The sequence below is a fragment of the Festucalex cinctus genome, chromosome 1 (genome assembly GCF_051991245.1).
Source record: "Festucalex cinctus isolate MCC-2025b chromosome 1, RoL_Fcin_1.0, whole genome shotgun sequence".
In the NCBI taxonomy this organism is placed as follows: Eukaryota; Metazoa; Chordata; class Actinopteri; order Syngnathiformes; family Syngnathidae; genus Festucalex; species Festucalex cinctus.
This window is the reverse complement of record NC_135411.1, coordinates 12,533,135-12,556,999: the sequence shown is the minus strand read 5'-3', so window position 1 is coordinate 12,556,999 and position 23,865 is coordinate 12,533,135. Positions and strand designations below refer to the sequence as shown.

Sequence of the window (23,865 nt, the reverse complement as noted above, 5' to 3'; positions counted from 1 at the left end):
ATGTGGTGCAATGGCCTCCCTCGGCCATAGGATGTCGCTATTAAACATGTTTTAATTTTAAGTAAAAAAGATTGCAGATTGCGTTTGTCTTTCTGAATATAAATAATTTATTATTTAAAAATGTAACGTTGGTTGCATTTATATTAACTAGACATCTAGCAACACAATTCATTCCAAACAAAAGTGCCGTATATAATAAACTAAACAAATAAATAAATGTATGCTGTGTATTTACATTAATCATCACGCATTGCAAATACATCATAATTTTCTAATGTAGCACTCAAACAAATACAATGAATCTTTGTTTAAAAAATGTGGAATTATTTACCAGAAACAGTGCATATTGTTCCTTAAAACACATGTAATAATCCATATAAAAGGTTTTGCACTCCTAAACAATGTTTTTCTCTATGAGAAGGAAGTGAAACTAACTCTTTCAGTATGAGTGCTCCCAGTTGTGTTGTTAATTGTGCTTTTTAATTTTTCTAGTAACAAAGAAACTAAAATCAGTGCATTATTCAATATTCATTCAATGTATTGTAAAATACATGATATACAGATTTTGTGGTAAGAACCTATATAGACAAACAACCACTCACAATTTTGGACAATTTTGTAATGTGGGAAGGTGACGAACTACTTGTAGAAAAAAAAAAGCCCCTTTTGAAGAACATCAAAATCAGAAGGACAATAAATATCACTTGCTGAAAAGTAGGTCATTTCATAAAAGTCGAGGACCAAAAAGTGGATATTTGATCTTCAAATATCAACATGTACGAGTTTTTGAGGAAGTCCACGTAGTTCTGCATGCTCTTCTTGTGGCTCTCGCACTTGTCCAGGCTGAGCTGCAGCTCGTTCACACGCGCCTCAAACTGCTTCGCCGCCTAGACGGGCACACACAACATCTCCCGGTTTGAATGTTGAGTACATTAGTGATGTGAGGGGCGGGTTCGGTACTCACAGTTACTTTGCTCTGACGGAGAAGCCTCAGCTCGTTAACGGTGACCTGAAGGGCCTCATCTTTGGACAAAACTTGCTCTTTGACATTTTTCACCTGTAAATTAAAGAATGAATTAAGAATGTTTTTATTAGATGTATTTATTTATTATTTTATGTAATAATAATAATAATAATAATAATTATTATTATTATTATTATTATTATTATTATTATTATTATTATTATTATTATTATTATTAATTTAATTTATTATAACATTTGAGAACCACAACAACCAAGTACCTGTTGTTTGAAATCCAACAAGTCTGCTGAGGATTGATTCAGCTGCCGGTTGAGCGCTTCGCATTCGGACGTCCGTTGCTCCAGCTGGCGTTCGAGCTCCGTGCACCGCTTGGAGCGCTGCTCAAGCACCTGGCCGCTGTGGCAAAGAGATTGCTTGTGGACCTCCAGCTTCCGTTCCAGCTCCAGCTTCTCTTGGCGCAGCTGCTCAAGCGTCCTAAAACAAATATTGAAGAGTCTGATTTTATGCGCTTTCGAAAAGGTCCGATTTATTCAATTCAGTCTTCTGTGTTGTTTTACTTTTGCAGGGTGTGCATTTCTTCTTGCAGTTTTGAACTGGACTGTTCAGCGGACTCTCTTAGCTCCACGGTCGATTTCACCAAATTCACCTGAGTCTGCAGCTGTTATTCAAAAATGCAGATGCAATGTTAATCATTTATTATATATTAATAGCAAAATGTTTTGGGGATTTTTAGTAACATTTGCTGTGAATTTTTTTCTTCCTTTTTTTAGACTTAAGATTATGGGCCGAATCAAATGCACTATCATCTGGTCAGATTTTGAATAACTTTCATAGTTTTGTTTTCAACCTTGCGTCTAAAAACTTCAATATTAGACATTTATCATACTTAAGATAAATTATTTATTAGTTTATTAGTTAGTTAGTTTAGTTTATTAGTTTTATGATTTTAATGATATATCAGTATTATCTCACTGTATTTATAATGTCATTTCTAAGTAATTAGAAAAGTAATATTACCATATACACTCTAATAATCTATCAATATTAACTAATTGTGTTTAGCTGAATTATTTTTCTCTAACTGGAAATATACAATAACTTTAATAAAATTATGTTTCTGGTTGTGTAAAAATGTTCGATGTTTATCATGATCTTGTGTTTTGTGATGTGTTTTGGTATTTTATTAAAAAAAAAATTAAATTAAATGCTAATTTTTAATCTTATATTAAACATCATTACACTAAAACAATATCTTATTTTATATACATTTTTTTAATATATTTTTTACATAATTTGTCTAGTTTATAATTTTAGTATAAGTATTTATCCATTCATTTTCTGTACTGCTTACTCCTCACAAGGGTCGTGGGGGTGCTGGAGCCTATCCCAGGCTTCGGGCAGTAGGCGGGGGACACCCTGAACTGGTTGCGAGCCAATCGCAGGTATAAGTATTTATAAATAGTGAAAATATACATTTATCCAGTTTATTATTTTAGTATAAGTATTTATAAATACTGAATATACAATTATTAATTGTATTTAGTTATCTTTTCATTTTAATCCAACATCCATCCATTTTCATAAACGTTTCTTCCTAAAAAGGGTCGCGGGGGTGCTGGAGCCTATCCCAGCCGGCTTCGGGCTGAACCCTTAACTGGTTGCCAGCCATTACGCAATTACAATACATGTAAAAAAATAAATAAATAAATAAATAAAAAAAAATCTAGAAGTACATATTTCAAATTGTGTGCATTAATGTTTTTTTAAGTAATCATACATTTATTATAATGACCCATCTACATCATTTTATTGTATTAGTTTGACCATTTTTTAAAATTTAATTTAATTTCAATAAAAAAAGACAAACATGACTAAATGACTTTTTTTTTTTAAATAAAATTACTTCCATTTTTTAATATTGATGTAGTTTATTACATATTTAATATTAAATATTTTTTTTATTAATTTCAATATAAAAAACATACATGACTAAATTATTTTTTTAAATAAAATTACTGCCATTTTTAAAATATTGATGTCGTTTATTACATATTTAATATTAAATATATATTTTTTTAATAATCCTACATTTTACTGATATTTTTTTCCATTCCTTCCTAAATCCCTTCAAGTTGTATTGCCTCATGTGTGACATTCCCAGGATGTCCAATGTGAACCCTTCCTGCCTGCACACCTCATTCTGCAGCTTGTTAATGTCCTCTGACTGTTCTGAGCACTTCTTCTCGGAGGTTTGCAGCTCCTCCTGACAAGCAAGCAGCTTCTGCTCGGTTTCTTGCAGAGTTTTAGACAAATGCTGCAGTTCTTCAACACGACCCTGCAGCTCCTGCCTCACCTGATAGAGGGTTAGACTAAAATGTCAGCAAACTTGAGATCTGCTCTGCATGTTCCGAAGCTACCTCGAGCTATGCTACGTTCCAGAATGAGGAAGACCATTTTCCTGTGTAAACATATCCGAAGCTGAAGCATTTCTATTGAAATGAATAAAAAAACAATTAATCCATTCTAGCCGCCCCTAAAATACCAAAAACGTGTTGTATTGTTTTTATTATTATTTTTAATGAGAAAAAAATGACCATATAATAATGTAACTTGTAAAAACTAGGGGTGTCGGGTGATTAAAATTTTTAATCCGCATTAATCGCAAATTTTATATCTGTTGTAAATGTACAATAAAATGTACAGGCTATATACAGTATATATATATATATATATATATATATACAGTATATATATATATATATATATATATATATATATATATATATATATATATATATATACAGTATATATATATATATATATATATATATATATATATATATATATATATATATATATATATATATATATATATATATATATATATAGTATATATATATATATATATATATATATATATATATATATATATATATATATTTATTTATTTATATTTAAACACTATATCAATATATCAACTGAATGGCCATTGTGCTGTTGACAACCTTAGCCACCTGGGGGCAGTATAAGACCCGGTCAAGACAGATAAACTGCACATAAACGACTAAGTTATAGTAGCAAATCCAGTAGCAAATCAATGTTGCTGTCAGCTCCTTGCACAGGGTAAATGATATATGACTGTGTGCTGTTGTATTAAATATGTGGTTGTTTTAAATATATATTTAATTGACCCAATTTTATGTCCAGTTTGACAGTAAACTCCAACTAGCATTGGCATTAAACAGCTTGAAGCTGTTGAAACTTCCACGGTGCTCCTCATTAGGCTCATGGGTAAGCTGAAATGAACAATTACCTCATTAACTTTTGTGTGTTCTTCATCTTGCATTCGGTGAAGATCCTGTGATACATTTTCATATCGGAGTCTCACATTGCTCAACTCTGCGTCAAGCTCTGCAACCTGAAAGGAACACAAAGAGTTCAAATTATCCAGCCATCCATTTTGGATCGTCCATCATTTTCCTAGCGGACTTTCGGCGGCCAATCACAGGGCATAACCTTTTCACGCAACTTTGGACAATTTGTATTGAAAAAAAATACACTTCAATATACAATAGTTTGGTATTACTTTGCATGTCATTTCCTGAGTAATTTAATCATGAGTTGCATCTTCACCTAACAACTCCTTAATTCTGGTTCAGAACATAAAACGGTGTTACCATTATGTGCTCTTATTGAGCTGTATTATGTTAGATTTGATACAATGTTGAGAGCTAACAAGTCTTGGTCATGGCTGGCTAAAAATGTTACAGGAAATTGTGTCCTTGCGGCAGTGTGTACTAGTTTTTCACCACAAAATTATTTTCAGCACCACTTGATGTGTGGAGGTTCAAAGTTGTTGAACATTGATTTGCTAATCAAGGCTTTCTGAGCTAGAAAAAAGAACCTTCAGGAACAGTTATGCAATAAACCAAATATGTGCTTTTGGATTATGTGGGAGGAAACAGAAGCACAGTAGAAAACAATGTAAGCTCCACAAAGGGACTCAAACCCAGATTTCCTGACAGTGAAGCAGACGTGGTAACCAGTCACCACCAACGCTAACCTGGTTTTCAAACTGTTCAACTATGTGGTCCTTTTCACTCGACGCACTCTTCTCTTGGACCAGAGCTGCCTCGCAGTCAGAAAGCTGCTTCTCCAACTGCTCAAAGGACAGCTGCGACACACATGATGTAGATTTCGTGACACATTTTGGAAAATGTACTTTTTATGCCTGCATGCAAATAGTTGTGTGTCTGTAGTGCCTAACTCATGAAATATGAAAATAATCAACATACCGTATTTTTCGGATTATAAATCGCAGTTTTTTTTCATAGTTTGGCCGGGGGTGCAATTTATACTCTGGTGCGACTTATGTGTGAAATTAACACATTATTATATCATTTCACATGTTATTTTCACACTAAACCGCAAGAGGGAGCTCTAGGCCTGTGTTGATAAGTTCAACATTGCCGGTAGAAGAGCATCGTCTACCTCCCGACTTGGGGGAGTTGTTTAAAAGTGCCACCGAGGATGAAGATTTCATTGGATTTAGTGATTTGAAGTGAAACTGATAGTTTGGTAAACTTGTTAGCATGTTCTTTATTCTAGAGTTATATGAATAACTTGTAGTGAATTCACCCACAGAACGTTGGGACGAAGGGAGAGTTCCGGGTGGGAAGGTTTTGTTATGTGGAAAAGGGGAGTTAGCCTGTTAGCTTCTAGCTGAGTGGGGGGTTGCTGTTAAGACCTCAGAAGCTGATGTCAATAAAACGCCAGCCTTTGGATCCGTGCTTCAACACTCCGCCTCCGACTCCCGTCACTGCTCGCTACAAACTCTTAATATGTTACGTCGTTACTGACATTACCAGGCATGTCAGTCATGTAACGTTAGTATACCGTACACTTATTCAGCCTGTTCTCTTTTATTTTTAAGATGACATGTATGTTTTTGGTGTTGGATTTTACCAAATAAATTTCCCCCAAAAATGCGACTTATACGCCAGTGCTTCTTATATATGTTTTTTCCTTCTTAATTATGCATTTTTTGGCTGGTTCGATTTATAATCCAGAGCGACGTCTAATCCGAAAAATACGGTAGTATTTTTATTTTTTTTTCCTGCCCATTTCTGAAAATATGTCAGTGAGTGAGCCATTCTGTACTTCTGCCCCACTGTTATTTAATCCATGTAATGTTTGATGGTGTGAACACGTGTTCGCCCCCTGGTGGTTGGCTGACTAATGGTTGAGAAAGAAGAGCCTGCATTAAGTAAATATCATCAGTGATCTGGGTAATTGAATTGTGGCTCTCAAAATTATAATCATGATAACAATTAGAACTCTACTTCTTTAATGTCTGCTCTCTTGTCCATTGTAAAAAATCAAATGTGGCGCTTGAGCACAAAATTTTGCCCATGCCTGCATTTATTTGATGTTGAAGGTGCATCATCTGCTTTGTACCTTGAGCGTAGCGTAAATGGCGCTGAAGTGCTCCTTTTCCTCTCGGAGTCTTTCGAGCCGCTGCTTCCCACCTTCGTGTCCTGTGGGGGTCTCAGCCGAATCCTCCCTTTCCGAGCTGTCTGAGCTGGCCTTCTCCAATCCTCTCCTCTCATTCGCTCTCGCCCGTTCCTTTTCCCTCTCCTCACATTTTTCCTTACAACCCTTTCTCTCGTTCTCCCTCTCTCCTCTTCCCTTCACCAATTTTCTCTCTTTGCCCTTCTGTTCCTTCTTCCTCTCTTCCCTTACCACCCATTCACTCTCCTCCTGCTCCTTTCTCTCCCTTCTTCCTTTCACCCATTCCCTCTCCCTGTCCTCCTGCTCCTTCCTCTCCTCCTCCCACTCCTCCCTTCCCTTCACCGATCCCCTCTCTCTATCCTTCTGCTCCTTCCTTTCCTTCACCCATTCCCTCTCCCTGTCATCCGGCTCCTTCATCTCCTTCTCCCACTCCTCCCTTCTCTTCACCCATTCCCTCTCCTCCTGCTCATTCTTCACCTTCTCCCACTCCTCCCTTCTCTTCACCCATTCCCTCTCTTCCTGCTCATTCTTCTCCCACTCCTCCCTTCCCTTCGCCGATCCCCTCTCTCTATCCTTCTGCTCCTTCCTCTCCTTCATCCTCTGCTCCCTTTCCTTCACCCATTCCCTCTCCCTCTCACCCGGCTCCTTCATCTCCTCCCTTTCCTCCCTTCTCTTCACCCATTTCCTCTCCTCCTGCTCCTTTCTCTCCCTTCTTCCTTTCACCCATTCCCTCTCCCTGTCCTCCTGCTCCTTCCTCTCCTCCTCCCACTCCTCCCTTCCCTTCACCGATCCCCTCTCTCTATCCTTCTGCTCCTTCCTTTCCTTCACCCATTCCCTCTCCCTGTCATCCGGCTCCTTCATCTCCTTCTCCCACTCCTCCCTTCTCTTCACCCATTCCCTCTCCTCCTGCTCATTCTTCTCCTTCTCCCACTCCTCCCTTCCCTTCGCCGATTCCCTCTCTCTATCCTTCTGCTCCTTCCTCTCCTTCATCCTCTGCTCCCTTTCCTTCACCCATTCCCTCTCCCTCTCACCCGGCTCCTTCATCTCCTCCCTTTCCTCCCTTCTCTTCACCCATTTCCTCTCCTCCTGCTCCTTCTTCTCCTTCTCCCACTCCTCCCTTCTCTTCACCCATTCCCTCTCCTCCTGTTCATTCTTCTCCTTCTCCCACTCCTCCCTTCCCTTCACCGATCCCCTCTCTCTATCCTTCTGCTCCTTCCTCTCCTTCATCCTCTGCTCCCTTTCCTTCACCCATTCCCCCTCCCTGCCATCCAGCTCCTTCATCTCCTTCTCCCTTTCCTCCCTTCTCTTCACCCATTCTCTCTCCTCCTTCTCCCACTCCTCCCTTCTCTTCACCCATTCCCTCTCCTCCTGCTCCTTCTTCTCCTTCTCCCACTCCTCCCTTCCCTTCACCGATCCCCTCTCTCTATCCTTCTGCTCCTTCCTCTCCTTCATCCTCTGCTCCCTTTCCTTCACCCATTCCCTCTCCCTGCCATCCAGCTCCTTCATCTCCTTCTCCCTTTCCTCCCTTCTCTTCACCCATTCTTTCTCCTCCTTCTCCCACTCCTCCCTTCTCTTCACCCATTCCCCCTCCTCCTGCTCCTTTTTATCCTTCTCCCACTCCTCCCTTCTCTTCACCCATTCCCTGTCCTCCTGCTCCTTCTCCTTCTCCCACTCCTCCCTTCCCTTCACCGATCCCCTCTCTCTATCATTCTGCTCCTTCCTCTCCTTCATCCTCTGCTCCCTTTCCTTCACCCATTCCTTCTCCCTGTCATCCGGCTCCTTCATCTCCTTCTCCCTTTCCTCCCTTCTCTTCACCCATTCCCTCTCCTCCTGCTCCTTCTTCTCCTTCTCCTCCCTTCTTTTCACCCATTCCCTCTCCTCCTGCTCATTCTTCTCCTTCTCCCACTCCTCCCTTCCCTTCACCGATCCCCTCTCTCTATCCTTCTGCTCCTTCCTCTCCTTCTCCCACTCCTCCCTTCCCTTCACCCATTCCCTCTCCTCCTGCTTCTGCCTCTCCTTCACCCTCTCCTCCCTTACATTCACCGATTCCCTCTCCTTGTCCCCTTGCTCCTTCACCCTCTCTTCCCTTACTTTAGCACATTCTCTCTCCTCCTGCTCCTCCCTTACATTCACCGATTCCCTCTCCTTGTCCCCCTGCTCCTTCACCCTCTCTTCCCTTACCTTAGCCCATTCTTTCTCCTCCCGCTCCTCCCTTACCTTCACTGATTCCCTCTCCCTGTCCTCCTGCTCCTTCACGGTCTCCTCTAATTGCTTCTCGCTTTCCTTCAACTCCCAATCCTGTCTTCCCCTCAACTTCTCTTCCCATTCTTTCTCCTTCACCTCGCACGCCATGTGTTCCCTCTCTCTCTCCTTTTCCTTTATCCTTGCTTTTTTCCTTTCCCTTTCTCGCTCCTTCACTTTCGCCGTTTGCCTTTCCATGTCCTTCTGCAGCTTCATTGGGATGCCGATGAGTTGCCTTTAAGTATAAAAGTTAAAGGTAACATATTATGCCGATTTCCCCTAACATATACACAATTTACATGCTGTCAAAATGGGCTTGCTGAGTCTGAGCCTGTTTTGAAAGGGGTGGTCTACACATGCAAATGAGCCACTGCTCCACCCTGTCCTATACACCCTCCCAGCTGACGTCACTGCTTAGCTCCCGCTGCGCCTCCCCTAACAAATGAATGTAGAGAGCTTGATTTTTGGAGAGCGTTTTCGTTAAAAGGTGGGAAATATGTCAAGTGTCACAAAAAAAAAAAAAGCCCCGAGTAGGACACTACATTACTGCGACTCATTGAAACCAGTCATTTGGAGCCGCTAGCTACAAAAGAAATTGAGTTTGTTGGAGGGCAAAGTGGAAGTGGAAGTTTAAGGTATGTTGTTTTTGGTTGAAACAGTATGTCAGTCACTACTTTCATGGTGCAAATTGTTAATCATTAAATCGTTTGTGTCCGGATATACTCGTCTTGCTGTATATTGAAGTCTTCAAGCTATCTTAGCTTGCTAGCTGCTAACAAACAGACCGCATGTTTACAACACATTCCTCAGCAGAGATCAAGCCCGAGTTAAAGTGTTAACTGAGATAATCGTGTCGTTTGGCCGTTGCTTGAAAATGGCAAATCTTTGCCCAAAAAAGTTTTTGGCAGAGAAGATCGTTACAGGTGAGTTATTTAAATCACTAAATAAGCGGCTGCTGCTTGTGAAAAAGAAAAAGACGGTCTCCACTACAACAGTAAAATCTGTATTTTGACTCATGGAGGCTGCACGTCATTATAGGTTAGGGTTAGTCCTCAAGAGTGAATACTCGTACAGGTATCGGTCAGAAAAAAAAAAGGTGGTATCAAACATCTCTAGTGCAAAGAGTTGTGAACAGTTACACAAAATTCAGAATGGCAATTTTACATAAGCCCACTTTAACAATAGTGTGCGAGTTCATAAACAACCTACTTTTGCAGTAACTCCACCTGAGCATCTAGTTTGTGGTTCTCTCCGGTCAGCTGCTCCTTCTCCTGCTTCCACGTCTCTCTCATTTCTAGGAGAGTTGACAGCTGGGAGTCCTGATCGGAGACAAAAATTGTCAATAAAGTGTTCCCAATATGAGAGTCAAGTACATGGACTCTGCTCGCACTTTATCCTGCAACTGACTGAGGCACTTTTCGAGGGTGGCCTCGAATCGCTCAGCTTTCTGCTTGTGCACACGCGAGGCTTTCTTCAGGGCCTCCTTCTCCTGCGAGGTCCGCTCCGTCAGAGCCGCCAGGGACGCTTTCAGGTCGTCTATCTCTGACTTGTGTTGAGTCATGGATCGCTCAAGAGTCTAGAAAAAGAGAATGTGGTTGGAACATGAAGATTTTAGGTGGCCGTTCATCTTGGCGGAGAAGAGTGGGGACAAACTCAGGGTTTCTTACCCGCACTTGCACAGTCAGTCGATTGTTTTCCGCTTCCTTGTTGCGAAGCTGCCCCTGTATACGGGCGCGTGTGCCTTCTGCAGACTTAGCTATGGTAAGAGCACTCTTGATATTTTCCTGTGATCAATGGGAATGGGAAGGAAATTGAATAGGGAAGTCTTTCCCAATATTTGAGCCAAGATATCTATTTTACATTACGAGAGTAGAGGTGAAACGAGCCCTCAAGTACTTCACGCAAGGATTTTTTTTCTGCCAGTCGTTCAGCAGCTAAATCACCCGTTTTCTAAGTTGTTCAGTTCTCAGATAATGACCAATCATGTCTCACCTATTTTCTGAAGCTAAGCCATGATTGGTCATTACCTGAGTCCTGAGCTGTGATGTCATTTTCAGTCAACAGCAAGTGGCAAAATGGCCGCCATGAGATAGAAAAAGGAAACGGGTGGATTTTATTCCTTTAATCATATTCCACAAATGCAATAATCAGAAAACATGGGGGCTCAGTGAACATATTGTAAAGAAAATGTTAGGTTGACTTCACCTTTAAAAAAAAAAAAGCTGTTTTCCATGTCACTGTGGTGCACTTCTACTAAATGAGGATACATTGTGCAGCTGTAGCTAACATGTCGTATGTACTCACCTGTTCCTTTTGTTGCAGATACATCAACTCCTCCGCTCTTCTTTCTGCTACACCAAGGTCACCTTTTAGAAGCTGGTGAGGACAATTCAGAGAAAACCACAATGGATATTATACATTACATGGACAAAGTGGTGGGACAATAGGCCATTACACCAATGAAGGAAGTGTAGGTGGTTCCAGTCCTCTGGAAAGACTTTCTTCAAGATTTTGGAGTGTGTTTGTGGGAATTTTTGCAGTGAAATAGTGGTTCGAATCTGCCTCACAGCTGAGTGTAGGCCTTGGTCTGAAACCCACCACTGCAATATTAATTAAGACTACCACAATATAGTCTGTGCAAGTATTAGCAAGCATGTGCCTCAATATTAAGTGTCATTCGTGATTGTACATCGTTCATTGAGGTTAATGTTACCTGTACTATTTGAACTATAGCTCAGCATCGAAAAAATTAAAGATTTTATTCAATATCTCAATGAACATAAGAACTATTTCCAAAATGTTGACAAAATATTTTCTGTAGAATATGAGCTTAACTCAAAACATGAAAGTAAGGCTGTAATAGAATGCATAGATTACAAAATCTTCAGTTTAAACATATTAACAAAAATTAATGCATCCCACAACGAAAACGCAATCTAGTATTTTCTATGACCTCCATGACTGTTATGGATAGCAACATGTCTGCTGGGCCTGGAATTAACAAATTGTCAGTTTTTTTCTCTGTTTCTACTTATTTGTGCAAAATGTACTTTCTAAATTAAAATGTAAAAACTACTTTTTTTGTGGGTACTAATTTACAAATCTCGTTTGCAATCAATGACCCACATTTGTGGAAGTATTTTGTCGTATAGTATCACATTGAAAATCTTTATTCTGCCACAAACTAAAGGTGTTCTTACAAACCTGTTGGGGTGTAGTATGCTGTGCACTATATATGTGTAATTCTGACCTCAGTTAATTAGCATTGTATGGACAAGACATTTAAAATTACTTGATTAGCCAAGCCTATTTCTCTGTCACTACTGGTATGTACAAAAACAATATTGTTAATTTTTTTTTCAATGTGCGTTTTTTTTTTTTTTTTTAAATATCACCACCCTACCCACAATATTGCAATAATGCAATAATTATTGTATCATGGGGTTCATATCGTGATATTGTATCATGATGTTTGGATATCATTACATCCCTACTTCTCACCCAAAGTTTGAGACCCTATTGAGAACAAGCACTATTAAAAAAATAAAAAAAAAATTAAAAAAAATGGATGGATGGTGTTACGCCGCTTCAAATTTCAGTTCCTACACTGTAGTGTCTTTTTGCATCAGTTTAGTAGCATGGATATACTCATGTTTATTTTTCACATAGCACACCTGATTTTCACGTTCAATCTGTAGGATCTTATTCAGCAAAGCGTCAATCTTGGTGCTCGTATCAATACGATCGGTCTAGTTAAAAAGAAAAGAAAAACAACATTTGTAAACTTTCCATTAAAGTCCAAAGTTCAAATGCATGCAAATCAACCTCCTCGTCCAGAAGCTGGTTCAGTGTTTCTCGCACAACCAGGTTGATTTGACGAAAGTCCTCCATCTTCTGTAGCAAGAGTCCTCTCTGCTTGACCATGTGCTGCCTGTTGACTGCGGACGATTGTCCATCCTTTAATAAACCAGAAGAGGAAACATGAGGAATCTGCAATACTCTGCTCATGACACGATACGAGTCAAGAAGACGTACCTTCAGGATTTCTTTAAACGACACAAGCTGGGCAGCTGCTGAGACGACGGCAGTTTCGGCGTCCATCAATTTCTTCACGAACGAGCCACACCCTTTCTCATGCTCCCTGGCATTACATGGACTAAATGGATTAAGTGAAGATAGAACAGTAAGATAAGTGCTCTGCTCGATGACAGCCGACTGAGTATACATCATGTTCCTTTACCAGTGGACCTCAACCTGTGGGGTTTTGTTGAGGCCGGTGCTGGTCCAGATGGTCTTTGAAGATTCATGAGTGCCTTCGAGGTCTGCACAAGTCAGAGTCACACCCACCTTGGCTGAAGAATTGCAACCAGCAGGTTGACGTTCATCCTCGGGACACATAATGCCTGTCATGGATGCAGCAATAAAACAGAGAGCCTCTATTAAACATTTTGTTTACCCTCGTGAGTTATTGCTAAGTCATTGGGTCCATTGAAAGGCACTATACAAATCCAAGCTATTATTACTGTTGATACTAACACGGTGGAAATGCACTTTAGCTATATTTTAGTTTGGGTATTAGCTTCTGTCGTCAAGATATGTTGTCAGGGAAGCGTGGTGGAAGTGAAAATCGCCCCTTTATGACGTTTAACCATTTCGTTTCAATCGAAAAAAATACACCTTACCGTACACAGAGTAAAGCGACAGCTTCGCTTTATTTAAATGCTCAGATACAGCATGTTGTTCGTAAAGAAAGACGTTACTCGCGGATTTGGTTTTGTTTCGTACGGCGAACACTCCAAAACACCCGCCCACTTCGTCAATCTCGGTGATTTGAAGATGATTGGCTAGTCTAGGGACTGTGTCGTGACGTCACCGCAATCTCTTGCCATTGATTCGCTGCATTGAAGCCAGCGTAGGCGGTGCCTCGCGAGATTTAATTCGCCGACAGCCAATGAGAAGAGAGCGATGCCGCTGTTGGCTGAAACCATAGAAACTAAACGGAAGTTTACCGTCGGGAGCTCAGCTAAGCAAAGATTTACGAGTATTGTTTTTTTGTTGTTGTTATTGTTATTTTATCCTAACCGAGCGCTTCAAAATTAACTTTAAATAGACATAAAGGCGGATATCACTAACAGACAACTGACACTTGATGAAGCTAACGCGTAGTCGTGGCTTAAATCGTAGTTAGCTTGACGGCTAATGGTACTTGAGCACAATGTTCAAAGCTAAAATACTCCTAATTGGTCCAAACGAGGTAAGTAAATATACACACCTTTAACCGTATGGTGTTTCACGTAACTGTTTGTTCACGTGTTCAGTCATAAGACTAAATGAGACATCGATACTGATCCATGTTTCTGTGAAAACAACACAAGCCATGTAAAGTTGTCATTTTTATGACTAATACGACGCTGTTTATTTCAGAGTGGGAAAACCGTTCTTGCAAATTTTCTCTCAGACACAATAGAAAATGTGGGAGGCGAGTACAGACCCACTCAAGCAGTCAGGTAAGAGCTACATGACAATCCTCTCAAATATCTTTTTTTTTTTTTTTTTTTTTAGTTTAGGAAAGACATGATTGCACGATCAAAATAATAGTGGTAGTTTTCCGCTTGCTTGCAGGATACTAGAATTTGAATCACAACTTGATGGTAGCGGTGACTTGAAATCATGCGAGGTTGAGCTGTGGGACTGTTCCGGCGACTTCAAGTGTGTTCGATAAACCTTCTTTATTTCACTTAATTCCCACCATGAAAATTGATATATTTTACAGATGTCTTCCTCTTCCAGGTTTGAGTCGTGCTGGCCTGCGCTCACCAAGGACTGCAGCGGCGTGATGATTGTTTTTAATCCCGATGTTCCCAGTCACCTGAAAGAAATTGAGACCTGGCACTCGATGTTCATCTCCTCGCAGGGCTTGCAAGACAGCCAGTGTCTGCTCATTGCACATCACAAACCCGGCAGTGCGATCGAAGAAGGTCGACTGCCTTTAGGTAATCCCATTTTCAAATCCTCTATACGAAAAATGAACCATTCTTCACAACTGTATTGTTTTCTCTTTTTTTTCTTTTTAATGCAGCATCACAGCTGAGCAGAATTACACTTATTCACTCTGAAATGGAGGAAGAGCCCGAGGACCTAAGGCGAGCTTTCTGCAGATACTTGGGGAAAGTTGCAATTACACTTTCAGAAAGTCGAGAGCGGGAGGAGATGTCCATCATCACGTAGCAGTAAAATCTCTTAAATAGTAACAGGTAGCTTACAGCATTTATTTTTTTTTCTCCCCCCCTGAACATTTCTAAATTATTTATCAGACATCTCAGCTGGGTTAGCACATTTTACAAAACAAGTAGTTGACATAGACTTACATATACTTGTTGTTTATGTTCACTGTGTAGAACATGGTCACCAGCGTTTTTGAAGCTAATATATAATATCAATATGCAACAGTTTAACTCAAGAAAAGTAAATGGGCACAACAACTGCATCAACAACAATAATAATTGTCGTGGTTCTACAAGTCTTGGAAATTGTTTATAAACTACTTTAACAACATTCCTCAGAAATATCAATCCCCCATCACTTGTGAGCTAATTTTTGAATGGCATGCGGGGGCTCCTCGCGTGGCTTGGGTGCCACCTGGTTACCTGGCACTATGTTGGTGACTTCTGGTGTAGAACATTAGATATTAGTGTGCTTGTAGTCTTTATGTTCAGGACACACTTAAAGTTATTTTTGTTATGATTCACAAGTAAACATCTTCACAACTGCATATTTTCGCTTGCATCCAAATAAACAAGTAAACTACGTGTCATTTAAAAAAAAACAACAACAAAAAAAACACTCAAAAATGTTTGTAAAGAACACATCCTAATAAGGACACATCCTCCCAAGTATATGTCATCTCAAGAATCAGTCTACGTAAAAAAAAGTTATGTCCCCCCTACTAAATGTTGAATTTGAATTTCATTTATTTCATGCAACGACTTACATTGAACACAGGAGTAACAATTCAGTTTCATTGTATGAACAGAAAAAATAAGAGAAAAAGAGGAAAAAATATGATTTTGCCTGAAAGGGAGTGGGAAGAATAAAATGTATTTAATCCCACCCCAATCTCTATAAAACACAAATATACAGCACTTCCTGCAAGTTACAGTATTGCTATCTTAAACAATTTAAACAATTTTATCATAATATAAAAACAATATCATGGCATACGATTAACTGAATTGTTAAGTGCTAATAATGGTAATATTACCATAGGCAACACATGAACATAAACAATCAAACAAACATATCAACTATAGTATTAGACAATACCAACAGTGATAACAGCAAGGACACACTTGCACACTTGCACCAAATATTTATAAATTCAAGGCCCTCTCGCTAAAATATTGTGACCAAACCATGTTTTTATATTATATCTGGAAATATTTTGGGATTGCTTATGTTGAATACCCATACTTTTCCAATGTTTCATGCCACATACTGACACGCAAAAACGTTTGTAATTTATTCTGAATTTAGGTAGTATAAATTCTCCATATCCTCTCAAATTATGAACTAACTCTTTTAGTTTAAATAATTGCTTTGTATAAGATCAAAGTATTATATTTAACTAGATCTTTAAAGGGCGGCGTGGTGCATGAGTGGTTAGCACGTCCGCCTCCCAGTTCTGAGGACTCGGGTTCGAGTCCAGGCTCCAGCCTTCCTGGGTGGAGTTTGCATGTTCTCCCCGTGCCTGCGTGGGTCTTCTCCGGGTACTCCGGTCTCCTCTCACGTTCCAAAGACATGCATGGCAGATTAATTGGGCGCTCCTAATTGTCCCTAGGTGTGCGTGTGAGTGTGGATGGTTGTTCCAGAGCCTGCTGAGATAGGCTCCAGCTCCCCCCGCGACCCTTGTGAGGAATAAGCGGTCAAGAAAATGGATGGATGGATAGATCTTTAAATATAAGTAATTTTGACGGAATAAAAAGATTGTGTGTATGTTCAAGAAATCTAACCATGTGTATGATCCGCAAAGCACGTTTTTGTAATATGACTTTCAACTATTTGAAGTAAGTATGTTCAAGTGACGGGAAAATAAAGGACTGAAATAATGAGGCTGGGATGTGGCTGTGTTCAGAATGAACCAATCACATTCAAACTCGTGAGTCAGCACACAACTGACATCCGTTAAAGTATCTCTAATTAGCCCCCCCCCCAAAAAAAATGTTCAGCGTGTTTGCATCAAACATACCTTTTGAAACTTTGGTTAAAAAGTTGAACCTTGGTTTCATCTGTCCATAGGAGATTTTCCCACATGTTGAGTCGTTTTTTTTTATGGTCTGATTGCGAATCGCCAATAGAGCACTATACCTCGAGTGAAATGTGATGCTAGCAGAATAATACGTAGGATGCTGTTTTTCTTCAGCTGGAACTGAGGCTTTTGTCAAGTTGTGTGAATTTATGAACAGTTTAGAAAAGCAGTCTAGTATTTGCACAAAACATTGAGGCTTTTACTGGGAAGCAAAAAAATTAAATAAATAAAATAGTCACTAAACAAGTCTGTCAGCCTTGTACAATTGTGAAGTACACTCAAAAGGATAGACATCCTTTAGATTAATCATCCACAAAAGCAAGCAACCTTGAATTAATACAGTAAACTCACAATGTATATCCTTGTCGGTAAATGCTCTCAAAAATATAAATGCACACACGTGACTGTAGATAGGACATTTAACATCCATTGTGTTAAATAAGTCAGTTTTTCACTTCAAGAAGAGAAAATCGTACAAGGTGAATGAGTCATTGTTCCAAATGGGCAGACAGAATGCTGAAAATAAAAGAGGTTGGGGTGACCAAGAGAGCAAATATCCTTTTACACGGTCTAAATCCATGCGATTAAAGACAAACGTCATCAAATTTGGCCAGTGGCCTGCGCATAATAAGATGGGCCAACATTCGGCCTTGAAGGCACCGTTTATTCAGTCGCCTCTTAACCTCGCATTGCAGTTTCATATTTTCACTGACGCATTTGGTCTAATAATCGTCTTATTCCCCCGTCTGGATGTCTCTTAAAGTGACTCACTGGCTCGAAGCACATCTTCCATCACTATCTTCATCAATATCAGACTGTCGGAAACGGACTGCACCGGAGAAATATCGCAGCTGTGCTCAAGCATTTATTTTATTTTTTTTATCTGTATGCGTACTGCCAGAGATAATGCGAAAGAGGATTGTTGATTGCATTTGCATAGCTGCTTATCTATCAAAATGTGATTAACTAGTGTCTTATCTTTTAATTGCCGCTGCTTGAATGGATTCTCGTTATCGGCGGTCCAACATTAAAAAAAATGTACTCTAGAAGAATATTTTCAACTGCTCTTTTGTTGTTCCTTGCTTTTATTCAAAGCAAGAACCTGACTGTTAATAAAGGTTCTTTTGAAGGGCCTGTCCACTAATAACCCATTATTATTCTGTTTCTTTGCCTCACCAGTAGTCTTCATAGATCATTCAATGTGCTGCATGTTGAAATATCACAAAATATTCAGTCGATATTTAGTAGACTTTACACAGCTGATTGGCCAGATTGGTTCAGTGGATATTTTACATTGTTTGTGCCGGATCGGATCGGTAGATATTTTACATTTCGATGAAAAATATCGATCGGTTGTAACGTCTTAATTTGCCAATAGTTCAGTGACATCAGTGATTGATCTATAAAATAAGACAAAATAAGACTCCATGTACGTTCTGTGGTGCCATCATTAAAGGAAGGCTCCTTTAATTTTACATGTATGGCTTGATCGGCAGTAAATAGTTAGTTTAGCTACGAAAAATGCATAAGAGCTGAAGAATACACCCTTATATTGATTTATTTAACTTTTCTTCAACATAGAAGTACTTCCGTGTTGGAACGCCCCCGAGTGGTGACGTCACTAGTGTGTATACTCTCTTGGCGAACAGTAGTTCACGCAGACATAACAACGAGGAGGACACAAACTGTCACTTATGCCTTTGTGTATTGCAAAATTTTGCAAGGCGTCGGCAAGGAAAAACCCGCGAGACCCCCCTTAAAAAAAAAAAAAAAAAAAAAAAAAAAAAAAAAAACACTTGAGTAGACAATGGTTTGTTTGCTAAGTGCTGTCAACCTCCCGGCAAGGACAAGCAGGCGCGTGTGTGCAGCGAACATTTCAGGCATGAGGACTTCGAAAATATGTTACAATTTGAGATGGGGTACGCCACACGCCTAATACTAACGCCCAACGCAGTACCGAGTATCTTTAAAGAACCAGACGTGGGAAATAATCAAGCCGATGGAGGATCTCTGGCGGCTATTTCCGCAACTGCTAGCAACACGGAGCCTTCACTGTCACCAACAGCCGGCACAAATCGAGTCCCTACCTACGGCCACTGAAAGATCTCGGAGAAGCGAAGCAAATTTAAAGCGAAAGGTAGGCATGTTTCGTTATTATACTGCACGGACTGTTTTATTTCATAATTCATTTGAGTGTGAACATCGTCAAGTACGGGGACGAGGACGTTATGTTTTATTAGCTCGTAAGTTGTTTATACTTCACAAATTGACCATGTTCATAATCTTATTTTACCAAAAAATTTATAGAATGTGGATTAGTGTCATTATCATGTGTCGTGTGCGACGTACTACATTTGTGTTCTGTCCCGCTGTTCTTCCTGTGGTAACCAGCCTAGGTAACGGCGTCTCGCATTTCCTTACTTCATTCTGTCTATAAATAAACACGGTTAATACACAACCTTCTTGCAACCTTTCGTTTACATCATCGGGACGCTACGCAAAAAAAGAAAAGAAAAAAAACAGCTAGGGGAGGTTGGGCGCTGTAACGATGATACATTTAATTTTACTATTTTTTCTTTTTCCTGAAATAGTTCGTCAGTTCCACACGTTTTGCATTGCTCGTGCTGTGTGTCACGTTACCTGTTGGATATTGGCAGTTGAGATTGTCCGCAAGGAACCGATCCTCGAGTTCTTTCATTTCCAGCCAGCACACATTCATTAGCGGATTGTCCATTCCTGTGCAGCTCCCGCACCACCCCCCCGCCTGATTCACTCGTTCGTTAAAGTTTATTTTGTGCCCGAAAAGACCATCTGGCGCCACAACTTTCACATCCAAGGCAGACTTTCCTTCGGTAGGGTTATTTTGTCGTGTTGGATCGAAGCGATAAGGTTTAATCCTTCCGGGTTTGACGCTAGATGCACGGCTGCGTTGCATAGTGCTTCCATAGTGTAGCGTTTACACACTAGTGACGTAAACATCCGGGTTATTTAGTCACGTGTAACAAACATGCCGGCGTTCGATTCATTTTAACATCGGTTTAAAAGTTATTAAATGTACATAAAAAAATAATCACGTCACCAAATTAATTATTGAAAAAGTAGCAACTTTTTGCTGCTAAAAATGGATCAATAAGTAAAGTGTTCCTTTAAGGATACTGTACATGGTTAATCAGCATATTAAATCAGATAAAAAAAATAAAAAAAATCCAGTATTTTTAATTAAATACTCTTTGGTGGTTTTGTTGTAGTGAATGCTTCTCAGCATTTTTGAGTTCCACTTTATTTTTTTCAGCAGTAAAAAGTTAATATTTTGTCCAGAATGAATTTTATAACTTCGTTATTTTTCATGTAAAAATAATGACTCCTTGGGTCATGTATCAATATATACAATACAGTTTGGACATACACATCTCATTCAATTTGTTTGTTTTATTCTCATTACTATTTGCATTGTCGAATCTCACTGAAGGCATCAAAACTAAGCATGAACACATGTGGAGTTATGTACTTAACAAAACAAAAAAAAGGTGAATTAACTGAAAACATGTTTTAGATTCTAGTTTCTTCAAAATAGTCAACCTTTTGCTCTGATGACTGTTTTGCACACTTGGCATTCTCACCTCTGGGAACAAACAAATATTAAGCAAAGGTGTGTATCTGTAAAAGGTGTTAATTTGTGGAATCATTTGGGAATTGAACTGAAAAATTGTGACTCACTGCTGGAGTTTAAAAAAATGTTTAAAAGTAAACTTCAAAAAAAAAAATACCTATGTCAGACCAGAATATGAAAATTGTACATGAGAGTATGCGTAAATGATTTAGATAGGTATTATGGTATATGTTTAGGAAATTTATGTATATATGTTTTTGGCAAATGTGAATATGTTAAAGTGCACTTGTGTATATATACATATATATATATATATATATATATATATATATATATATATAACTTGGTTTATATATTTCATTTTAATAATAGTAAATTAGAATTGTATTAATAATGAAATAAGTTTCAATATATTTAGTAAAAGGGGTAGGACTAGATAAGTTTTTAACTTCTTCCTACTCCCTTTTGAACATGTAAGTTATGATTGATTGAATGATTATTTTATTGGGATTTTCTTCTCTTTTGATTGTTGTTTTTTTTCTTATCTCTGCTGTTCATCTGTTTATTTGTTCAATAAATAAATAAATGTGACAAATGTGACCGTTCAATACTGTTGGAAAACCATTTCAGGTACTACTTTTGAAGATCATTGAGGGAATGAATGCAAAGAGTGCAAAAAAAAAAAAGAAAAAATCATCAGCGCAGACTATTTTAAAGAACCTACAATACAAAGCATGTTTTCAATTATTTCACCTTTTTTGAAGTATATAACTCTACATGTGTTCATTCATAGTTTTGATGCCTTCAGTGAGAATCTACAATGTAGTCGTGAAAATAAAGAAAATGTATTGCATGAGCAGGTGTGTCCAAACATTTGGCCTGTACTGTATTCTACTATGTAAATAATGAATACAATATATATGATAAAAAAAAAAGACCAATGGAACTATGTTTTACTTTGATCCTTTTTATTTTTTTATTTTTCCATCCTCCTGGCCGTGTGTTCCCAACTGTTTTTTGGCAATTGACATCCAAATTGCGTTGAGCTCATTACCAAGGTGTTGTCATCTTCTTTGAGGCCGCTTCATTACCCTTTTTTTTTTTTTGTGATCATCCTCACTCCATGAGTCCAGATTTTACGTGGAGCACCATAGCGAGAGCAATCGATGATCATTTTGTGTGTCTTCCGCTTTGGAATAATGGCACTGTTAGTTGCCATCTTCTCACCAAGCCTTTTGATGATGTTTTTGTAAAAATCCCAGACTTGTGTCTTTGTCCTTGACAACCGTTCAACAGCTCTTTTAGTCTTCCGTGGTAGTATCAAGTGTGGACTCGAGTCATGAATTTGACGACTTTAGACTCAACTTGAAAAAAAATGAAAATACTTCCAGAACAACTGTGACTTGTGACTTAACTTGTACTTGAGCCCTTTGACTTGTACAGACGTACTTCTACCTAAACAAAAAGATTAAAATGTATGTAAACATTTAAGTTCTGTCTCGGTGTGTGCGTCACTGCGCGTTTGTGTATGTGTACGAGCTATGCTGACCTGACGACAACACAGCGCAGTTATTCAGACATGTCAGGGGATCCGCAAACACGACGCCTACGCTAAGGCAAACTTCAAAATAAGATGACCAAATAATACATTGACACCAATGCAACAGCCTTGGTAAATTTTACTTTGAAGTCTGTCTGCCTGGTGGCGTGAACACAAGCTTGACTACTTCCTTTTGACATTTTGGCTTCCGTTAGCGATGTTTTTATTGAAATTACTTATTTTCTACCACCATTATCATAATGCCACCCCGAAAGTATATTAAATAGCTCATTTAGGACGCGAAGAAACCGCAAAGTTAATTACGCCGCCATTGTATGATAGAGTACAAGTCTCCGGTATTCGTGGCTAGTAGCTAGTTGTTAGCCTTAGCATCGGCTAGCAACTTTAGTTTGACAGCTTTGACTTGTCAGTCTTGACTCCGGACTTGTCAGTCTTGACTTGAGACTTGACTCGGGACTTGAGGGAAAAGACTTGAGACTTACTTGTGACTTGCAAAACAATGACTTACTCCCACCTCTGGACTATCAAAATTGGAAGATAGGACATTTATTCCTTGAAGAGGTATGCTTCACAATGATATGTTGTAGGGTAACCAATATTTATTCCAGTCAGTAAAATACACATTTTTGACATTACGTTTTTTGTTTTTTATTTTTATTCTATCACTCTAATCAATAGAAAACTAGAAAATTTGAGTGTTAAGTTTGTAACATGGAATCAAAGCTTTTCCCCCCTACTGTAATTAGACAGTGCAGATTCCATTTGCTTTGAAAGGATTTTATTGGTGTATATAAATTAAATTACAAATGGGGGCATGAAAGAAGCACAACAAAATACATTTCATATATAGTGCAATTCCTCCTGGTATGGCATGCTAATGACTGTTAGTAATACAAATGGAAAAACTCATGCGCCTATGATCTTGTCGTAAAACCAAACCAATCGATGCAGATTTCCTCCATTTTGACTTTTTATATTATTATTATTATTATTATTATTATTTATTTTTATTTTTTTAAAGCACTGATCAGGTTATAACCATGGTGGGCGAATCCGTTGCCGTTTCGAGGGGGCCTAACTCCGGTTCCTGCTGAACTGAGCCAGTGCTTGGTAAACATCCAACTGTTATCAGCTCAGTAGGCACAGGAGGTTGAGCCCAGGCAGCAGCGCACCGCCCTATGTCGACCACAGGGGGGAGAAAGAGAGCACACAGAAGCAAAGCTCTTGTGACTGTGTGCATTTAACTGTTGGTGATTCCCAAACAAGTGTGCCGTGTCATGATTGGCGAGAGATCATCAGATGTGCTGTGGGAAATTAACTAATTTCATTTCATTGCTCCAAAACTAATTTGGTTATTTTTTTATTTTTTTTTTCATCTATGCCAGCAATGAATAGTGACAGGTATTGCCTAGTTGCATCTGTTCTGAAAGTACTATATAAATAAAGATGAGTTGAGTTGAGCACAATTAATTGCTCTTTAAATTGGAGTAAATGGAGTGCACTTGTATAGTGTTTTATCTATATCGTGGACCTCCACAAAATTGCAGGGAACCGCAACCGAAACCTGCCATTAAAAGTAAAAGTCTGAGTTATTGACAACAGCCAAAAAGATTTATAATCGCAAATTGTAATCGATGCCATCACATCATGGC

At 38.9% G+C, this 23,865-nt stretch overlaps 2 protein-coding genes and 1 long non-coding RNA gene across 6 annotated transcripts; 2 read left to right on the top strand and 1 right to left on the bottom strand.

Moving 5' to 3' along the window:
• Positions 1-10: 10 nt before the first annotated feature.
• Positions 11-13,550, bottom strand: LOC144016293 (uncharacterized). 3 transcript variants are annotated; one of them, XM_077517237.1, is made up of 17 exons: positions 13,420-13,550; positions 12,978-13,140; positions 12,773-12,893; positions 12,563-12,694; positions 12,412-12,486; positions 11,042-11,113; positions 10,405-10,521; positions 10,128-10,313; positions 9,947-10,056; positions 6,443-8,972; positions 5,049-5,159; positions 4,299-4,403; positions 3,180-3,338; positions 1,543-1,643; positions 1,246-1,459; positions 965-1,057; positions 12-887 (listed from the first exon to the last, which is right to left on the bottom strand). In XM_077517237.1, the coding sequence occupies exons 2-17, from the start codon at positions 13,133-13,135 to the stop codon at positions 720-722; spliced, it is 4,452 nt and encodes a 1,483-aa protein (XP_077373363.1). In that variant the 5' UTR covers positions 13,136-13,140; positions 13,420-13,550; the 3' UTR covers positions 12-719. The 3 variants fall into 3 exon arrangements, with proteins under 3 accessions (XP_077373357.1, XP_077373363.1, XP_077373370.1); XM_077517231.1 differs by lacking the exon at positions 13,420-13,550 and having other exon boundaries at positions 11-887; positions 12,978-13,359; XM_077517244.1 differs by lacking the exons at positions 3,180-3,338; positions 13,420-13,550 and having other exon boundaries at positions 13-887; positions 12,978-13,359.
• Positions 9,167-11,812, top strand: LOC144016335 (uncharacterized). Its single transcript, XR_013282889.1, has 2 exons — positions 9,167-9,372; positions 11,060-11,812. It is a non-coding gene; the product is annotated as an uncharacterized LOC144016335 (long non-coding RNA).
• Positions 13,442-18,490, top strand: ift22 (intraflagellar transport 22 homolog (Chlamydomonas)). Of its 2 annotated transcripts, XM_077517304.1 has the most exons (6): positions 13,442-13,991; positions 14,162-14,244; positions 14,360-14,446; positions 14,528-14,730; positions 14,817-14,991; positions 17,806-18,490. In XM_077517304.1, exons 1-5 carry the CDS (start codon positions 13,953-13,955, stop codon positions 14,963-14,965), a joined length of 561 nt encoding a protein of 186 aa, XP_077373430.1. In that variant the 5' UTR covers positions 13,442-13,952; the 3' UTR covers positions 14,966-14,991; positions 17,806-18,490. The 2 variants fall into 2 exon arrangements, with proteins under 2 accessions (XP_077373430.1, XP_077373421.1); XM_077517295.1 differs by lacking the exon at positions 17,806-18,490 and having other exon boundaries at positions 13,443-13,991; positions 14,817-15,292.
• Positions 18,491-23,865: the final 5,375 nt, after the last annotated feature.